The following is an 18,566-nucleotide window of genomic DNA, read 5'->3' as shown; positions in this document are numbered from 1 at the left end:
AACGAAAAAAAAGGAGATGCTGAACTCATCTTTTATCCATAGGCCCAAGCGCTCAAATAGCATCTATCACAGTATTGGTCGAGGGGTTGGCGATATGGATTATAAACCCCTCCTCGGCCAAGCGTAAATGGACAAGACAAATCTTGCTCACGTTATCATCTTGACATATCGGTGATAGGCTCTAAGGTGCAAGATCCATGAATTTCGATCTCCCCAATGAGGTCAGGAGACTGCTATAATTAGTTCCTCCAAAATCCAGACCAAGCTTGATCTATACACAGACAGTCAGTCACACTAAAGTCATCAAATAGCACGACACGAAGGACTTCACGAGAAAAGAGTTTACGAGTATTCAATGGATATCGATTTGATGAGACAAAACAGGCAAACCACGTACTCCTCGCAGTGACATGATGATCGTTTCGCGCTTAGAACCAAAACAAAAGGGAGGTCATAACAGGTAATAGCTCTCAGCTCCCATCTCTCAGGAAGCAAGTCTTCCTCCCACAACGTCACACTCCTCAAGATGTCCCCGCTATCTTTCTCTCCTTGGCCACATCTCTAGCACCCCCATCAATCCCACTGGCTATGCCCTGGGCCGAGAGCTCTTCGCTCAGCAGCGGGATCCGGTCAGACTGCGCACCGGCTTTTATGCTCTCTTCCATGACCGTGTTCTCGTGCTTGTAAGCGGAGTTGAGGTTGCCACTTGCTCCATCTTGGCTGTTTGTGAGATGCAGCTCGCTCGGCGCGGACCCTTCGGGATTCGGCGTCATCAGGGGCGATTGGCCGCCCATTTCGGGCGTGTTCTGCCACTGCTTGACCTCGGCCCTGAGTGCCTCGAGCTCCTTTTGGAAGCGCGTTCCAAAGACGTCGATGTAGTAGGTTGCTCCGTTATACACGCTCCATGTGAAGACGATGGAGAGGAATCCCGCCGAGGCATACCTGCTCATGAACCACAGGGGGCAGGGAAGCATGGTGAGTACCGCGTACGAATACTGGATCAGCATGAATGCCGATTCTTGGAGGGGGTCTGGCAAGGAGAGAACGACCTTGCCGATCCAGGTCTTGGAGTATGACTTGCGCAGCCAAGTGAAGGATGTCGGCCGGCCGGCAGCAATCTTGTCACGCCGACGAACAGTAATGAGGAAGTAGTAGAGAAGCTGCCAGATGGCATAGGGAACGGAGCTCCAGGCGAGCATGGAGACGATGTTTCCGTAACCTCCACTCGAGCCAGCAGGGGAGTGCTTCAGAGCCCAAATGGCAGGCAGACGACTGGCTTGGAGATCTTCTGGCCACAGGTGGACTATGCAGTGAAGCGTTGCGCAAGGCATGATGTGGATGAATAACGAAGTGACCTTGTCGAAACTGTGGAAGACGAGCGAGTTCCGCCACATGATGATGGCTACAGCATTGTTGCCGAATGCGAGGCAGTAGGTGGCCAGGAATAGTCGTTTCGAACCAGGGAAGATCCAGATGCTGAGAACCAGGAGCAGGTTGACAAAGTAGCAGAGATCGGCGAGGAAATAGTGGTATCCTCGGCGATGGTAGGTGAAGTATCGAATGGGCATGAAGTAAAGCACTTGGACAGTGTACCACAAGTGGAAATACCCAGGCCACCCGCCCATGAGAAGGCCACTGACGAAGATGTTCATTACGCCGAAGATGAAGGACACCTTCTCGCGCAGTGTTACCACCCTAGTGTCGTTCCATTGCTTCCCAAGCTTGTCGACGCTGGTGCGCATCCGCTTCCTGTACCTCTCTAGCTGCTCGTCGGCGGTAGGAACGCGTCGGCGCCACTCGTCCACCATGCGCTCACGCGCGTGCTGGCTCTTGTTCTTGAAGGCATCCCTGGACTTGCGGACTTTCTGCGTCTGGGCAGAGAATCCCTTTTGCAGCTTCTCCAGCTGCTGCGGGAGAGCAAAGTTGTCGAGAAGATCGAGTACAGAGATGCGGTCAAGGGGCGGGAAAACGTCCCAGTCCTCTTGGTAGGAACTGCTGCCAGAGAAGGACCCGTGTCTCGAAAGCTTGGGGCTACCCGAGTTCACGGGGCCGAGGGTCGGGGTATGGAGGCCATCGTGGTCGGGAGGAGAACCGCTGAGGGCGGATTGCGTCTCGGTCTGGTCGGGGGTGAAAGCGGCTTCGCTATCCGTTTGGACATCCTCGCCTTTTGCGCCAGGTAGATCCACTGGTTTTGAGTCTTCCATTTTCGACAGGTGTTCGAGACAAGGGAAGGATGAAATCTCGGGTTGATTGTCTTAGCTTTCTATCGGTGGTCTACGATACCGTTGAGCCAGTTGTTAGCCTCTGTAAGTGAATATGTCGACCCATGATCGAGAGGAGCGCGCTTGCAAAGATACAATGCAAGGACTACAATACCTTGTCAAAGGGAGAGCTCACCTAGTTTAGGAGTTCACCAAAGGTCAAGCCATGAACTTCAGGATCCTCGAGGCTTGGAGCAGAGGCTCAAACGATGTGCCTGATATACAGCTTGGTAGCCGTGGCAGATACAGGAACGGGCTTGGTGCTGATGGAAGATGTCTTGTAGAAGAAAAGTGTCGGCAGTACCAAGGGCACGGGATAAGGTAGCGCTGGCTTCGACTAGTAGGTAAACTAGGTTGACGATGGTGACAGGCTGGGCGGTAGTTTGGCAGCGTGACTCGGATATGGGAGGGCGGGGTGGACACAAACGACAAGGCAAAGTGGGCGTTATGTGGTTGAGGAGGGTGGAAAAGAATCAGGTAAGGTAGGTCTGGAACACGTTGAGGATGCTGGCGATGTTTTACACGTGTTGACTGATTGACCGCTACCTGGCTGTTGATGTCGCAAGACTTTGAATGGCTGCAGCTGCAGCTGTATTTCTTGCCTGGCGACGGGGGGAGCTGGACCAACATTTCCAACAGGGGTCACTCCGTGATACGTCACAGGGCATGAGAGCTCCGCCATGTAAAGCTTATCGGGTGATCCGCATCGCTCCGGTGTCAACTTGTCAAGTATCCGTACGGGCTAGACGATTTCACGCGCTGAAGCAGGAGCTGTACCTGGCTTTTGCCTTTGGTTTGGTGTATAGATTGCTATCATGGCTGTACCTAAACTGGGCTTCGAGAAATAGAGCTATGGACCTGCTGAGAAGGATACAACTTGATGTGTCTCTGAGCAGGCCGGGATGCACTGAACACATCGGCACTTCGATTTGGAGACAAGTGGGGGACGGGAGAGACAGACAGGTGGACGCGACCTTAAGGTACCGGGCTTTTGCTAATGTTCTCTGTAATGCAGTGACTGCCCGTAAATTGTGCAGGTGTTGTTGACTGCTACTCTGGTTGGTTAGAACCGGAAGAGTCCCAGTGGGGGGGTTTTGGCTGCAGCTGACATCTCGTGGGCATTTGGTAGGTACGGTACCTAAAGTATCTGGTAATTAGGGGCAGCTTAGCGCTCAGATAAAGTCTGCATCACGTGAGACGTCGAGCCACTACATCAGAGAGTGGCTCGAGCTCCTACCAGCGCGTATCGGGTCAGCCTCAGTGTGTATGGCCCGTAATTATTTGCCAGTCGCGTCAAGGTGCAGCAGCAGCAGCAGCACTCAGACGCGCGTGGGGAAATCTAATCGAGTCAACCACCGCGACCTCGCTGTCGACAGACAAATATACCATCCCTTCCGAGTGCTTCTTCGCGATGCGCCAGGCCACCTCGAGGCCCTCAACACTCGATTTGACTACTGCTGCATAACGTAGTGTCTACCAACACCTCGACCAAGCTGGTACCGCTTTCCAGGCCTTGGGCATCCGCCTCGACCTTTTCCCCCCTCGTCTTGCGCGCCTCATTGCGTTTGCGACGAGCCGCGATCCCAGCCCACCACACCTAGACAACCAGTATCAATTATCGTCGCGTGTCTAGCGACAACTCGTCGACAAGATGGGAAAGCTCATTCGCCTGGAGCTTTTCAGTATGTCCACGTCCCTCCTCGCTTTTATGCCGCTCCGCGCTGACCATATCACCTTACAGACTTCAAGTCCTACAAGGGTCATCATATCCTCTTGTTCGGCGATTCCTACTTCACTTCCATCATTGGACCCAATGGATCCGGCAAGTCAAACTCGTAAGTCCGCCAAACTACCCGTGCTACCTTGACTTGCAACTAATGTGCAACTCCCGACAGCATGGACGCGATATCCTTCGTGCTTGGTATCAAGTCGTCGCATCTCCGATCAGCCCACCTCAAGGACCTTGTCTACCGTGGCCGCGTGCTCAAAACCTCGAAAATCAACGATGATGGATCTGCTGAAACGAATGGCAGTAATGGTCACTCCAACGGCGATGGAGACGAGTTGTCGCAAAAAGCCTCGAGGACCGACCCAAAGACTGCATGGGTGATGGCTGTATACGAGGACGATGCTGGCGACGAGCAAAAGTGGAAGCGCTCCATCACGAACTCGGGATCCAGCGAGTACCGCATCAACGATCGTGTCGTCACAGCCCAGCAGTACAACGAAGCCCTCGAATCCGAGAACATCCTGATCAAGGCGAGAAATTTCCTCGTCTTCCAAGGAGATGTCGAAGCCATTGCCGCGCAGTCACCGCAAGACCTCACGAGGCTGATTGAACAGATTTCCGGAAGTCTCGAGTATAAGGCCGAATACGAACGATTGCAGACTGAAGCCGAGCAAGCTGCTGAGAATCAGAGCTTCCAGCTTCACCGGAGACGCGGCATCAACTCCGAGATCAAGCAATATCAGGAACAGAAGAGGGAAGCAGACAACTTCCAAAAGAAGACGGACGAGAGGGATGAAGCCATCGTCAAGCATGCTCTATGGAAGCTCTATCATTTTCAACGCGGCATGGATGAGTCTACTAAGCAAATTCATGACCACCAACAGAACTTGCAGGAGTTCCAGCGCAATGTCGAATCCTTCAGACGGAGACTCGAAGCTGCCCAGAAAGAGCAGCAAGCGGCGGCAAAGGATGTCCATGGGGTGGAAAAGGCCATCAACGCCAAGAAGCGCGAGTTCGACGAACTGGAGCACAGGCTCATCCCCATTGACGCAAAGATTGAGGAAAAGACCCGTAACATTGAACAGGGTCGCTCGCGAATGGAGCCGGTGCGCAAAGAGCGCGACAAACAGGCCGAAGTCATCAAAGAAGACGAGGCCCGGCTCAAGACAACCGAGAAGGCCCAGCAACATTTCGAGAAGCAGCTCAAAGAACGAATGAAGAAGCTGGGCAAGGAGCTCAGCGAAGATGACCGCAAAGAGTACAACACCCTCCGCTCACAGGTTGTACAGAGAGTCGCTGGCAACCAAGGCAAGCTCGATAACCTGATCCGTCAACAAAAGACTGACGAAGTCACCGTCAATACCCTCAAGGGCAAGGTTGACACCCTTTCGGCCGCCCTGGAGAAATACGAGGGTGAACTGGAGACTCTTGGTGAGCGCAAGTCATCAACCGAGGGCAACATCAAGGCGTTGTCTCAGGAGATCGACACAAAAAAGAAGCAATATCATCAAATTCAGTCTGAGCGTGTTAGAACCAGCCAAAGACGCACAGAATTAGAAGAAAAGCTCGAGACCGTGGCCAAGCAGCTGCGGGAGGCCGATGATGGACGCAGACAAAATGACAGAGAAGCCAGGATGAAGGAAATGGTCAACAACCTGAAGCGACTCTATCCTGGCGTCAAGGGAAGGATTGGCGATCTCTGCAAGCCCAAGCAAAAGAAATTCGACGAGGCTGTTGGTATTGCACTAGGCCGCGACTTCGATTCAGTCATTGTCGACACGGAGAAGACTGGCCACGAGTGTGTTCAGTACCTGAAAGACCAACGCTTTCCGCCCATGACCTTCATTCCTCTCGACAACATCAAGGTCAACGCGGTGAACTCGGCTATTAAGGGCATCTCGGGAGCCCGGTTGACAATTGACACCATCGACTTTGATGCTGCCTACGAACGCGCCATGGCATACGCCTGTGGTAGCTCCGTGGTGTGTGATAATGAGAAGATCGCAAAGGTCATCTCGTACGAGAAGCGTATCCCCGTCAAAACAGTCACTCTGGACGGCTTGGTCATTCACAAGACGGGTATGATGACTGGTGGCCGCGGTCCCCAGGACAAGGGTGGAAAGAGACGTTTCGAGAACACCGACTTGGAGCCTTTGAAGAAGATGGCGGCCAAGTACAAGGAGGAGATCGAGAAGCTTCCCAAGTCTGGCCGGCGCAGCGCTGCCGAGGAGTCTCTTCAGATCGAGATCCACGGTCTTGAACCCCGTCTGGCGGCTGCCAAGGCTGAGTTGGCGCACTTGGAAAAGAACTACAACTCAAAGAAGAGGGAGAGGGACAACGAGGAAAGGCAGCTTGACGAGCTCAAACCCAAGTACGAAGAGAAGACTTCGGAACTTGAAGCAACAAAACGGACGGTCAAGGAATTCTCGGATGCCATCGCACAAGTGGAGGACGAGGTGTTCTCTGGCTTCTGCAGGAGGCTCGGTTTCAGCGACATCCGAGCTTACGAGACAGAGCATCGCGATATGCAACGGGAAGCCGACGAAGAGCGGACCAAGTTCGAGGTGCAAAAGTCTAGGTTCCAAAGTCAACTCACCTTGGCACGTGACATGCACAGCAACCTGGAGAAACGTCTCAAGAAGCTGCAAGAAACCCTCAAGGGGGCTGAGCGTGACCTGCAGACTTATCAGCGAGAGAAGTCAGATATTGAGGACTCCAGTCACGAAATTTCTGACGAGCTCGATGCGCTTAGTGAGACGCTCGAGGAGTACCGTGGCAAGTTGGAGGAGAAGAGCCAAAAGGTCTCCCAAGCCAAGGCTGAGGTACACAAGCGAAGCAAAGAAATCGACGCCAGACAAAAGGAAATCAACGCTCTCGAAACTGTAGTGCAGAAGAACAGCGCGGGCAAGTTCGCGTTGCTCAGGCGGTGCAAGCTTGACCAGATCCAGGTGCCTTTACTCAAGGGCTCGCTCGACAACTTGCCAAATGAGGACAATATGCTGAGGCAAGACGCCGATGCCATGGACGTCGATGAGGAGGTGGATGATGAAGACATGATGACGGCTGCTCTCGAGAACCACGGCATTGAGATTGACTATGATGGCCTGGACGAGGAGATGAAGACGGTAAGCAAATCATTAATAGCGTGACCTGGCGAATATTTGCTGACACATAATGCAGTCTGACGATGCCAGTGTCGAGGAGAAGTTGCAAGATAAGATTGCATCTCTGGCTTCGGAACTCGAGAAACTCAACCCTAACATGAGGGCGATTGAGAGGCTCGAGAGCGTTGAGTCGAGGCTGAAGAACACGGAGAAGGAATTCGAGGACTCCAGAGCGGCTCTTAAGGCGGCCCGCGATGCGTTCAACCACGTCAAGGCTCAGCGCTACGAGCTGTTCAATAAGGCCTTTACGCACATCCAAGAACAGATCTCACACGTGTACAAGGATCTGACTCGATCAGAGGCGTATCCTCTCGGTGGCCAAGCGTACCTCGATATTGAGGAAGATACAGACACGCCCTACCTTTCTGGTATCAAGTATCACGCCATGCCGCCGCTGAAGCGATTCAGAGACATGGAGCATCTTTCCGGAGGAGAAAAGACAATGGCTGCTCTCGCTCTGTTGTTCGCGATTCACAGCTACCAGCCAAGTCCCTTCTTCGTATTGGATGAGGTCGACGCTGCACTAGACAACGCCAACGTGGACAAGATCAAGAAGTACATCCGCGAGCACGCTGGTCCCGGCATGCAGTTCATTGTCATCAGTCTCAAGACCGGATTATTCCAAGACAGTGAGAGCTTGGTCGGCGTTTATCGCGATCAGGAAGTCAACAGTTCTAGAGCGCTAACTCTTGATGTAAGTTCTTCACCACACGCGATTGTGATTTCATCACTGACCGGGAAAACAGCTTCGAAAATATGCTTAAGGCAGAAGACGACGAGATTTTTGAGGCACATATAAAGGAGAGGATGAACCTAGTACATTTGGGCGATGAGATGTGGGTTCTCTTGGCTCCCGGCGCGGGCAGTAGAGGGACGAGTTACGATACCAGCTCTGTGTTCTTGGGGCTTTTCGGTAATTTTGATTTGGGGGAGGAGAGTGTAAGTCGGCTCTCTGCTCCGTACAGTTGCTTCATATCCGGTATCCCAGCTTACCCAGGCGGTTCAAGGGTAGCTTTGCGGCCACGCTACGAACCGGCAAGGGTCGTAAATGGAGTTTGGACTGTCACACGGCCGGTGGAACGTTGAACTTCATGTCAATGGATGGTTTCTCTTATTCTAGCGTCTATTCTTCCTGCTACTTTGGCTGGAAATCAAATGGTCTGCAGTGTCGTCTTACAAGTGACCCTTCCATTTGCCCTACCTAATAAGTGAATAATAGACGGCATAGGTATTGGTCATCAATTGCATTGCTACGTCTGCATCAAATTCCTTCCAATCGCTATACCGGATAAATCTAAGAAGGTCCTACTAGAGATTCAAAATATGACTCCCGTCTGCTTGCGGTGTTATTCCGTACAGATAACTTTGCGAGGCACCCCGGTGCTATTCCGCGAAAGTGCCCTGTGCTCGCTGTGGATGCCTGTTAGCCCTGCAAGGTACGGGGTAACGAATACACTAGAAGAAGCTACCTAGGTAGGTAAGAGCTACCTTGCCTTACAACCTGCGGATAGGCCCGCCTTAGAGCATCTGCGTGCTGCCTAGATCTTTTCTCCAAAGACAAAGTGCGATTTGACTGCGCATTTGTGAAAGACGGCGCAATCCCACCTCTTCATTTCGCAAGACAATGTTCTCAGGCTGAACTCTTTGAGACTCCTGCTCTCGATTGAATCGCAGTAAAGACAGGCCTCTTCCTGCTGGTGGCTTGCGCATGCGCAAGTGCAAGTCGCTGCTGCTGAAAGCCCACCCTGCCATGGACTTCACTTCCTGAGTTCGCCAAGCAAACGTCCTCTCGGCCTCCCCATACCTCAAAGCAAGCAACATCCCTCAATATTTCCCTGGCGATATTGGATATACAGTCGAAAACATGGCGCAGCCTCTGGATCTCGCAAAGACTCTCGTCAAGTCTGTCATGCGTGCCTTCTACGAGACGCGCTTTATTTTGATCATCGATGCCTTGATCATTCACTCTGCGTGCGTCCGCCGCTCCTGCTTTGCAATACGACGTTTGCTAATATGTGACAGCCTTCGAGACGACGACTTGGCCTACCTGATGGCAACGAACACAAAGGATCTCCACAAGGCATGTGGAAAGCTTAGAGAAGACCGATTTCTAGCTGTGTAAGCCTTGCGACCGAGCCCTTTCCTCCGCCGAAAACCTCAGAGACTGACGATGATGACTACTCAGGTATACGAGGCTAGAATATCGAGAAGATCCCAAGAACCCCGAGGCGAAGCCACGTCCTGTCAACCGAACATACTACTACATCGACTATCGCCAAACCATCGACGCCATCAAATGGCGGGTGTATACAGTCGACAAGCAAATCCAAGGCACCACGGTGCCAGCCAGCGAACGCAAGGAATACTTCTGTGGACGATGCAAATCAGAATGGACGCAAATGGAGGTGCTAGACAACGTTGGCCCTACTGGCTTTGTCTGTCACAGGTGCAATGGCCCACTCACGCACGATCTCGAGCGCAACTCCACGGGCCACGAGCAGTCGACACGACTGAATAACCAGTTCAAGTTTATCACCGAACTGCTACCGCGCATAGACGAGATGATCGTTCCAGACAATACCTTCGATATCGCCATCAGTAAAGCTTTGCCAGTCGTCCGCGACGCCAGTTACACGAGCGTAACCACCATCCCTGTTTCGTCCTTGCAACCAACATCCGTCAAGGGTCTCGATAACGTTGGACCCAAGTCCATGTCAGTCAGCATCTCAACGGCGGACGGACTTTCAGAGGCTGAAAAGGCAGCGGAGAAGGCCCGCAAGGAGAAGGCCGCACTGCAAAATGCGCTTCCTTCGTGGATGTCCAACAGTACGGTCACGGGCGAGTCCTTCTCGGCCGAAGCCAACCCAATGCCCGCCACCAAGGTTGAGGAGGTGGACGACAAGGGAGCTGTGTCAAAGTCAGCAGACAATACAGAGCATGCAGAGCTGGATGACTATTTCGCTCGACTCAAGGCCGAGCAAGAGGCTGAGGCAGCGCGGGCAATGGAGGAGGAGGAAGACGATGACGACGATGAGGAAGAAGACGCCTTCGAAGACGTCACGCCGAGCATCGCAACCCCGGCACCGGCTATTAAAGCTGAGCCCTCACCGGAATCGGAAGGAAGAGCAGTCAAGAAGGTCAAGGTGGAGGCGCCAGCGGATGGTGATGATGGCGAGAGTGACGAAGACATGGAGTTTGAGGATGTCTAGAGGCGCGAGGAAGACATCAAAGCATCAGAATGCCTTGACGACGGAAAAGCTGGGAGAGACTCCGCATCATGACGGGGGACTGGCTGAGGATTTGACGAAGGTTGGCGGTATTACTCACCGTCCCTTGCCTACCAAGTTCTCTTCTCTCATGCCTACGGAAGCATCCCGTCGGTGTAAGAATAGGGCACGCACAGGGAACACACACGGTGGTGGGGAAAATAGAACGTGGACGAGAATTCCTTTCCTAGACCAGAAAGATGAAGTTGATTCAGTTAATTACTGGGAAGATATTCGTTGGCAGAAGTGCGTGATGCATGCTAAGCCATATGGTGCAGGGACGATGATGTCAGCGCCTTGAGTTGAGCGAATCGCCGGCATAGCGCAGTATCCGTGAAGTAATACTTTACCGTCCCTCAATCCTCATCACTTGACGCGGTGTACCTGAGTCTCACCACATCAACCCCGCGACAAGGTTCAGTTGCGTTGTAAGTGCTGAGCAATTCCACCAGTCGTTTGGTAGCAGAACCAGTCAGGGACATATTCAGTGTAGATTGTGGGGAGATACTTCTCATCCAGACTTCGCCGCCAACGCGCGAATGACTAGTATTCGACGACTTAGAATGCATTCATGTCACTCATGACAGTACAAAAGATCGACCTCCTCGCATCGCCATAATTCGTCCATTTTAGCGGCTCTCACGCCGCCTCGGGCCAGGGGCCATGACAGACCTCGACTTTCCATCGATCTACCTCCTTCCCACTCACCTAGAGGCGGATCAACTACACGAGCTCGAGGGAAAGATCCCGAGCCTCACATACGACATCCGCGAGGCCGAGATTATTGTCGGAAACATCTTCAAACGAGAAAGGGCACTTTTCGAACTCAGGCGTAAGAAGGTGCAGACAGACCCAGTGGACGTAGCAGCTGCCGCAGATGCGCATCTCGTCACGCCCCGGAAGCGCAAAAGGGCGTCTTCTGGAAGCGACAGCGACTCTACCGTGTACACGGAAGATGGACAGAGGTTTGGGCCAGGCACGTCACAGCTCGCCGGGACGTCGTCAGCTCCCGAGAGGGTCGCCAGTGATGCCGACACTGTCAAGGTCGTGAAGCTGGCGTGGCTCCAAGATTCGTTTGCACAGAGCAGGGTGCTTCCGCTTCATGACTATATTCTCTACGAGGGCATCAAGAAGGACGAAGACCGCGCGCCTGTCACTATTAGGGGAAGTGACATATTGTCCCGCGCTGCCACCGACAGTGCGTCTCAAACACAGGGCAGTCTCTTACCGCAGAAGAAAAAGAAGGCGCAGTCCCCTTTCGAGACACACCGATCAGTACCTTCTTTTATCAGACAGACGACATCGGAACATGACTCAACGCTTGAGCTGCTACCTGTGCCGCAGTATCTCAGAACAACATATGCTTGTCAGAGATCTACGCCGGTCGATCCTCCGAATGCTGCATTTGTTGATAGCTTGAAGACGATTAGGACCATACGGAAACTAGGGGGCGATCAAATAGGAGTGAGAGCGTATTCAACCTCGATAGCCACGATATCGGCATATCCTCACGAGATCGCCAACCCGCAAGGTGAGCATTTGCAACTTAGAAGAACTTCGATCAAGGCCTGGCATCTGTTGACACTCCATATAGAAGTTGCGAGGCTACCTGGCTGCGGCGCTAAGATCGCCGAGCTGTGGCACGAGTGGAAGGAAACCGGCAGGCTTCCCGAGGCGGATGAAGCCCAGGCGAATCCCAAGTTTGCCGTCATACAAACATTTTACGACATCTGGGGAGTTGGTGATGCTACGGCTCGTGACTTCTACGGAAGAGGTTTGTGGCGCTGCGTCTCTGTGCCAGAACACCCCGCTGACCAGCACATACAGGATGGCGAGACCTGGACAACGTTGTCGAATACGGCTGGGACAGTCTTAGTCGCGTGCAGCAGATTGGCGTGAAGTACTATGATGAGTTCAAGCTTAAGATACCTCGAACCGAAGTCGAGTCCATTGCCGACACGATCCTGGCTCACGCCCGCAGAATCCACCCGGACTTCCAGTTGGTCATTGTTGGCGGCTACCGGCGTGGCAAGCAAGGTAGTGGAGATGTCGACGTGGTGATGAGCCACCCCGACGAGTCTGTCACTTTGAACTTTGTCGACAAGTTGGTCATGAGCCTGGAGAAGACTGGACATATAACGCACACGCTCGTGTTGAGTAAGCACAATAGCGAGCGGGGCCAACAGCCTGTCAGCTGGAAGGGTAACGAGTTCAGGGGAGGCGGCTTCGATTCACTCGACAAAGCGCTCGTGGTTTGGCAGGACCCGGCGACAAATGGGCACGAGTTGCGAGAGAGGCCGCATCGGCGTGTGGATATCATCATCAGTCCTTGGAAGACGGCCGGGTGCGCCGTCTTGGGCTGGAGCGGGGAGACGACGTTTCAACGGGACTTGCGCCGATACTGCAAGAAGCAGAAGAGCTACAAGTTTGATAGTAGCGGCATCCGGAGCCGGCTCGACGGTAGCTGGGTCGACCTGGAGAGCGGCGACCTCGGGCAGGCTACCGACATGTTGACAGCCGAGAGAAGGGTATTCCAGGGCCTGGGCCTCGACTGGGTTCCTCCCGAGGATAGGTGTACCGGCTGAGTCGTTACAGGCCTCAATACAAAGGTTAACGAACCTAGCCCCGGTCGACCCGACACTCTGGAACCTCAGCTACCGTCACCGGCGCCTTCGGATGTGGCAGCAGATCGTCTGCCTCCCGAGTCCTTGGCGAGCTCGTGTAAAAGACCCGGGAACGGATAGATATCCTCGACCACAGAGATCCTAGGGGCAGATCACATGGCGAAGCGGGTACTAAAATGGCGTGCTAACTCCCGTCAGCATCTTATTGGGAGAGAAGCGCAGTCAAAACGCGCAAAAGTCCCGAAAGGCTGCCAAACTCTATCACTTATAAGGAACTTCGGTCTGGACAACTGCGCAGGGTTCTGTGTAAGTCAATATCATTGTGGGAATAACCTCACACCTCTTTCACACGTTTGTTGTCGAAGATATCCCAAGGCAGCACAATGATTCCGTAACTTGCGGAGGAATTGAAGGGTGCCTTCTCCCTCGAGCAAAGTCAATTACTAAGACATGTCCAAAGTCCGCTTCAAAGTCCGAGACAGGACGTCAAAACGGCCCCGCTCACAGCTCGCCGGACAGATAGTGATTGGTCAATCTCAGCCATAATCGGCAATCGGGCACATAATGTCGCCGTCCTCCCCACCCCTGAGATGCCCCGATGAGCCTATTCTTTCCTCTTCCAAGGGGCCACGTCCAACCACGAGGTACGCATTTGTGTCCGCCTAGAAGAAAATACAGGTCCAGGCTCGGTGCCACGGCACGACAAACCTGTCTACTCCGTAGCGAAGAACGCAAGGCAGCTCAAGGGTACGAATAGGTAGCCCAGATCAGAGTGCGGAGCGGAGACCGGTTCCTGGACCTGAGAAAGAAAGCCCGGACCAAAACGTCTGGCGTCTCGAGCTATACGGATACGACCCCCGCGCCCGTTCATTACGTAGCTTTTCAGGTCGCAGATTAGTAAATATAAAGACTATGGTCATTGCGTTGCCGTTTGCCTGTCAACTCTGTACCACACCATCCCGCCCAAACTTACTTTGCTCAATTGCATGAACACCTAGATCAATAATCTAACAAAGCTTCATTCTAACCAACCTTCCAACCGACCAATTCCCACCCTACCGCCATCATGCCTCTCACTCTCCAGGTCCCCGACGAGTACGGGTACGTATCACAAGCTCTGTCTCCCGGACAGAAAGAAATCCAATACTCTTGAGCTCATGTAGCTAACCAATTCCTCCCAAACAGCTACGTCCTCCTCGTCGCCGCCTCAACCTTCTTCATCAACACAACCCATGTCCTCCTGACAAGCAAATACCGCAAGGCCAGCGGCCTCGTCTACCCGGCCCCCTACGCCTCCAACGAGCAGGCCGAGAAGGACCCCAAGGCATACCAGTTCAACTGCGGTACAGTCCCCCTCCCCCCCGTCCTTCTTCCTTCTGCCCCTCTGCCCCTCTCTCTCTCTCTCTCTCTCCCCATTAAAGCAGACGCGCAGCTCTGGACTATCAAACAAAAGCAAGGGAAAAACACTAAACTAACGTTCACCGTTGCCACAGCACAACGCGCCCACGCAAACTTCACCGAGAACCAGCCCTCCTTCCTCGGCGCCCTCCTCATCTCCGGTCTCCGCTTCCCCGTCGCCAGCGCCGTCCTCGGCGCCGGCTGGACCTTGTCCCGTATCCTCTACGCCTTTGGCTACACAAGCGGCGCTGGCCCCAAGGGCCGGACTCGGTGCGTTTTGCGTTGCGCAACACCCTCCTCTTATTTTGGGGATTGTATCTGTCACCTTGAAGATTCCTTGCTAACCTATACATATGCGCAGTGGCTCCATTGGTTCCTTCCTCTTCGACACCGTCCTCAAGTTCACTTCCACCTACGCCGCTCTCGCCATGATTATGAATTGGTAAAGGGGCTTGATCACTTAGTATGCTGCTTAATGGATCACGATCCAATCTCTTGCTTTACTAGCCGCTATGTAAACCATACAAACAAAAGAATGCCGGGGATAGCCGACCATCATGTCCCGCAGTATTGTCCCAGTGAACCGACCCATTGCTTGATAACCGCTGCGTACAACCGTGACAATTATACCTAAACAAATTCCTACCATCGCCATAACTCCGTGTCGTACACCTGGGTTGCTGTGCCCAGCCACTAATCTCCCTTACTCTCCACTTGTTGTTCTGCTTGTTCTTCCCGAGGCGAACAACGAAGCCGGAGGACCAAGACTCAAAGTTCATCCTTTGGGCTGCCTAACTATTTGCGCTTTCTAAGTCGTCGAAGCTCCAAACTGCGATCCGGTTCATCGGATGTTTGTGGTGAGGCTCCTACAGACTTTTCGATTCCGTTGTTACCAAGGAGATAGTCTCCAAAGTACTTCATCGCGCTGAATATTTCCTCGCCAACCGGGATGATGTTTTCCCGGGGAAGAAGAAAGCCGTAGCTGCCGGTATCCCTCAACTTGATCTGGTAGCTGTAATGCGCGTGCAGTTCGTGGTAGAACCAGTCGATGGCAGATCCACCGCCTGTCTCGAGACGCTTGGCGCCTGGTGCAGAGCCTCGTCCTGCGACGGCTCCTTCACAGGCCGAGGTAACCGAGTACAGCTCTCCGTTAGACAGACGGATGGCCTTGGCAAGCCCAGCTGCAAGCTCTTCGAGGTTCTCGACATTGGGCGGGTCCACGTCGCAGGAGTATGCGAAGGGGAATAGCACCTGTTGGGAATAGGAGTGCAGGTCAATGAGACCAATAAACTCGGTATCCTCCAACGAAGCATTCCTCGCCCAGATCGCTACAGCTCTAGCTTCAGCCGCCTGCCATGGTTGTTTACCGCCATAGCTCTCAGAGCAAGGATCATTTTCGGAGTAGTCACCCCATTCATAGCCAAAGGCGTGGTCGAGGTCGAAGCCGTGGCACCAAGACATACCAGTCTCCTGCCGGGACTTGCGCCACAGTCGGTCTGCAGTCCAGGTATACTCGATGCCGTCGGGGTTGACTGCCGGGATGAAGACGAAGTCGAAATGCTCCAGCAGCTTGGTGATCATGGGCTCTCTGCCGAAGGCCGTAATGAAGGACCACGCGACGTAGTTGGTAGTTGTCGTGGAAATCCACTCTCTTGCATGCATTCCTCCCGCAATAACGACGGTCTTTCGCTTTTCGCTCCCTGGCGCCCTTGTCTTCATGCCAACCTTGAGACCAAGAATATCTCGTTGTTCAGAGGATTGCCCAATGGTTATAACTTCGGTGATGGCCGGGAACATGGCTTCGGTCAATCGCATCCATTGGACGATGGTCTAGAAATGTGTTAGCTCAAGCTCGGCGGAACTTGCACGGGTGGCGTAAGGTCACATACGTCCAGTCTCTGATAATCTTGAAAAAAGTAGTTCTCGTTCCCGTTTTGCGCGTTCTTGAGGTTTGCGCGACCATCAGGGATGCGGTAGGTCTGGGACGGGACATCGACAGCCGGATAAGTGTCGTAGACAGCGGCTGCTACATCTGAAATCAACGTCGAGTAAGCTGATTTCAGCGAGTCGGGCAGAAGCCCAAGCAGGGATCGAACATTGTCCTGACGAATCCGAACATCGACAAATTCATGGTTGAAGGCCCAAATGTCTAGGAAGGTCCGGGCGGCAGCGGCAGCAAAGGCAGTCTCTTCTTCGGCGGTGGTCAGGTTGAAGCGCAAGACGACCTCATTGATGTGATCATCTCGCAGGCTTGTTCGGACGTGGGATGTTAGGTGACTAGCTTTGGCAGGATGGGGGCCAAAGACGAATTCAACGACGCCATTCCGAAGCCTCTTCAGGAAAGGGAAGAGGTCAGACTTGGCTCGCACGGCGGTGGTGGAGGCGTCGTGGCGGTATTCGGGGTATGCGTCGAAACGTGCAGCGGAGGCGGCGGGGACCAGGACGGCGACGCTGGCCAGCGAAGACAAAACGACGTGAGGCCGCATGGCGACAAGCAAAGTTTATTGTGATGAGCGGCTGTGGAAGATTACTGACGTCAATCCAGCCCGGCGTCAGGGAGGGATGGATGTGGGCGAGGCGACCGAGGGTCAATTGCGATGATGGGGGGTGTTGTAGCGATAGAGTCGCGACACACTCTCGGGGTCCCGGAGGATGGAGCGAGGTTCAGGAAAATGCAAGTGAGTGAGCGAGCGATAAGGAATGCAACAGCACGGCTGACCTTGCCTCACCTTGGACTTGGAGTTGGCAGGGAGCAGGCTCAGGCAGCCGCTTACTTGTAGGTTGGGTAACTGGGTTTGGCCGTCGCAACACGATCCTTGTCAGTGACGGGATCACTGTACATGTCATTGCCCCCAAAGGGACGAGGAAAATGCTGCTATTTTGTTAGCCAGCATGTGGCCTTGCACCAGCATTACAGATACAACTATCGCAGCGAATTCGCAGAGATATTCATACGGCCCAATGTGTTTCATTGAATGTGGGATGTGAGGAACGCTGGAAAAGAGGGAACAACACTTGAAGGTAAGGTAGGTACCAGAAAAGCGGAATTGGTGCTTGTACCTTTTGAGATATTGGAAGCTTAGGTAAGGTACGAAAGAGGCATAGTGTCTTAGGTAATAGAAGGTGCTTCGAAGTTCACCTCGCCCTCTGAGGTGGGCTGGACCGGCACTCCCGTCGGGTCAATCAAACGTCGGGTGTACTGGAAGTTCAATGGTTGGATTGTCCCTGGAGTTCTGAACCTCTTCCCCTGGCTTACCTAATAATGTCAAACTTGCACCTGACGGGAGGTGAGGATTGGGATGGGCTTCATGTGGTGCCCGGACCACAGCCCGGCCAGCGTATTCTTCATTTCAGACTGGTCGTGTCTGCCCTGGCGCTTCATCTCAACATGGCCCTTTACTCACCAAATTGGCAGTCTGAGGATCGCCAGGCCTGACCCTGCTTGTCCTCCTTCCCCTAATTCTTCGTCGCTTTCTAATTCTTTCTTAGCTGTCTACGGATTCGTCACTTGTCGTCCAATATGCACTGCGTGTATTCCTGCCCATGGTACCTTGGTTCGATGTTAGACACGCAAGCCAACGTACCTGGATCCTGAACTACCTAGCACACGACCTAAGGTATTAGATGGGAATGGATACATAGGGAAACTAATAACATCTTGCCCAATGGAAGTTACCTAAGCCCCGTGCTAGGTTACCTGGAAGCTAGGAACTTCAGCCTAGCCCCCCCGCTGCTGGGTACGTGTGCGTGGGCAAAAAAAAAAAGCGTGCCACCTGCCTGGAACCGGCCCACCCCAGTTGGCCGCGGCTCGACTGCATCAGTCCCAGGATGCTATTAGTCGCAGACTCGCAGCTAAGGCAGGTAGCGTATTCTGAATACCTTACCTACCTTAGTCTACCAGGTCATTAGGTAGCCCAGTGCTTTTCCCTCTCTATCCGTAGCTTCCTAACCTTCTCGCCGCTGTCCGTCGAATACCCGTGATGTGGCATGTCCTTGCATCAAGTCGTGTCCTGTTCCATATTGAAGTGATTTGTAAAGTACCTTACCATAAGGTGCCCTGTGTTGTGTCTCTGCTATTTGTTGTCGTGATTGTCTCCTTACGCAGCAGTATGGGCTTCTGAACC

General features: G+C 53.3%; 5 protein-coding genes across 5 annotated transcripts; 3 read left to right on the top strand and 2 right to left on the bottom strand.

Moving 5' to 3' along the window:
- Window positions 1–521: 521 nt before the first annotated feature.
- BDP81DRAFT_309479 (F-box protein) lies at window positions 522–2,204 on the bottom strand (the record flags this gene model as incomplete). Its single annotated transcript, XM_060583550.1, has 1 exon — window positions 522–2,204. One exon carries the CDS (start codon window positions 2,202–2,204, stop codon window positions 522–524), a length of 1,683 nt encoding a protein of 560 aa, XP_060450881.1.
- A 6,814-nt stretch (window positions 2,205–9,018) lies between these two features.
- On the top strand, window positions 9,019–10,363 carry BDP81DRAFT_389860 (TFIIE alpha subunit; the record flags this gene model as incomplete). The annotated part of the gene is made up of 3 exons (XM_060587323.1): window positions 9,019–9,125; window positions 9,177–9,272; window positions 9,340–10,363. The coding sequence occupies 3 exons, from the start codon at window positions 9,019–9,021 to the stop codon at window positions 10,361–10,363; spliced, it is 1,227 nt and encodes a 408-aa protein (XP_060450880.1).
- Window positions 10,364–11,083: 720 nt separating this feature from the next.
- Window positions 11,084–13,005, top strand: BDP81DRAFT_307945 (uncharacterized protein; the record flags this gene model as incomplete). Its single annotated transcript, XM_060583408.1, has 3 exons — window positions 11,084–11,951; window positions 12,015–12,194; window positions 12,248–13,005. 3 exons carry the CDS (start codon window positions 11,084–11,086, stop codon window positions 13,003–13,005), a joined length of 1,806 nt encoding a protein of 601 aa, XP_060450879.1.
- Window positions 13,006–13,974: 969 nt separating this feature from the next.
- BDP81DRAFT_89478 (MAPEG family protein) lies at window positions 13,975–15,063 on the top strand. The gene is made up of 4 exons (XM_060596469.1): window positions 13,975–14,145; window positions 14,230–14,387; window positions 14,538–14,712; window positions 14,804–15,063. Exons 1-4 carry the CDS (start codon window positions 14,111–14,113, stop codon window positions 14,886–14,888), a joined length of 453 nt encoding a protein of 150 aa, XP_060450878.1. The 5' UTR covers window positions 13,975–14,110; the 3' UTR covers window positions 14,889–15,063.
- Window positions 15,064–15,237: 174 nt separating this feature from the next.
- Window positions 15,238–16,928, bottom strand: BDP81DRAFT_457549 (zinc carboxypeptidase; the record flags this gene model as incomplete). Its single annotated transcript, XM_060593295.1, has 2 exons — window positions 15,238–16,272; window positions 16,332–16,928. The coding sequence occupies 2 exons, from the start codon at window positions 16,926–16,928 to the stop codon at window positions 15,238–15,240; spliced, it is 1,632 nt and encodes a 543-aa protein (XP_060450877.1).
- Window positions 16,929–18,566: the final 1,638 nt, after the last annotated feature.

Source organism: Colletotrichum phormii (genome assembly GCF_030913505.1).
Source record: "Colletotrichum phormii strain CBS 102054 chromosome Unknown BDP81scaffold_2, whole genome shotgun sequence".
In the NCBI taxonomy this organism is placed as follows: Eukaryota; Fungi; Ascomycota; class Sordariomycetes; order Glomerellales; family Glomerellaceae; genus Colletotrichum; species Colletotrichum phormii.
Note: the sequence above shows the minus strand (reverse complement) of the source record. Positions and strands in the feature narration are given on the sequence as shown.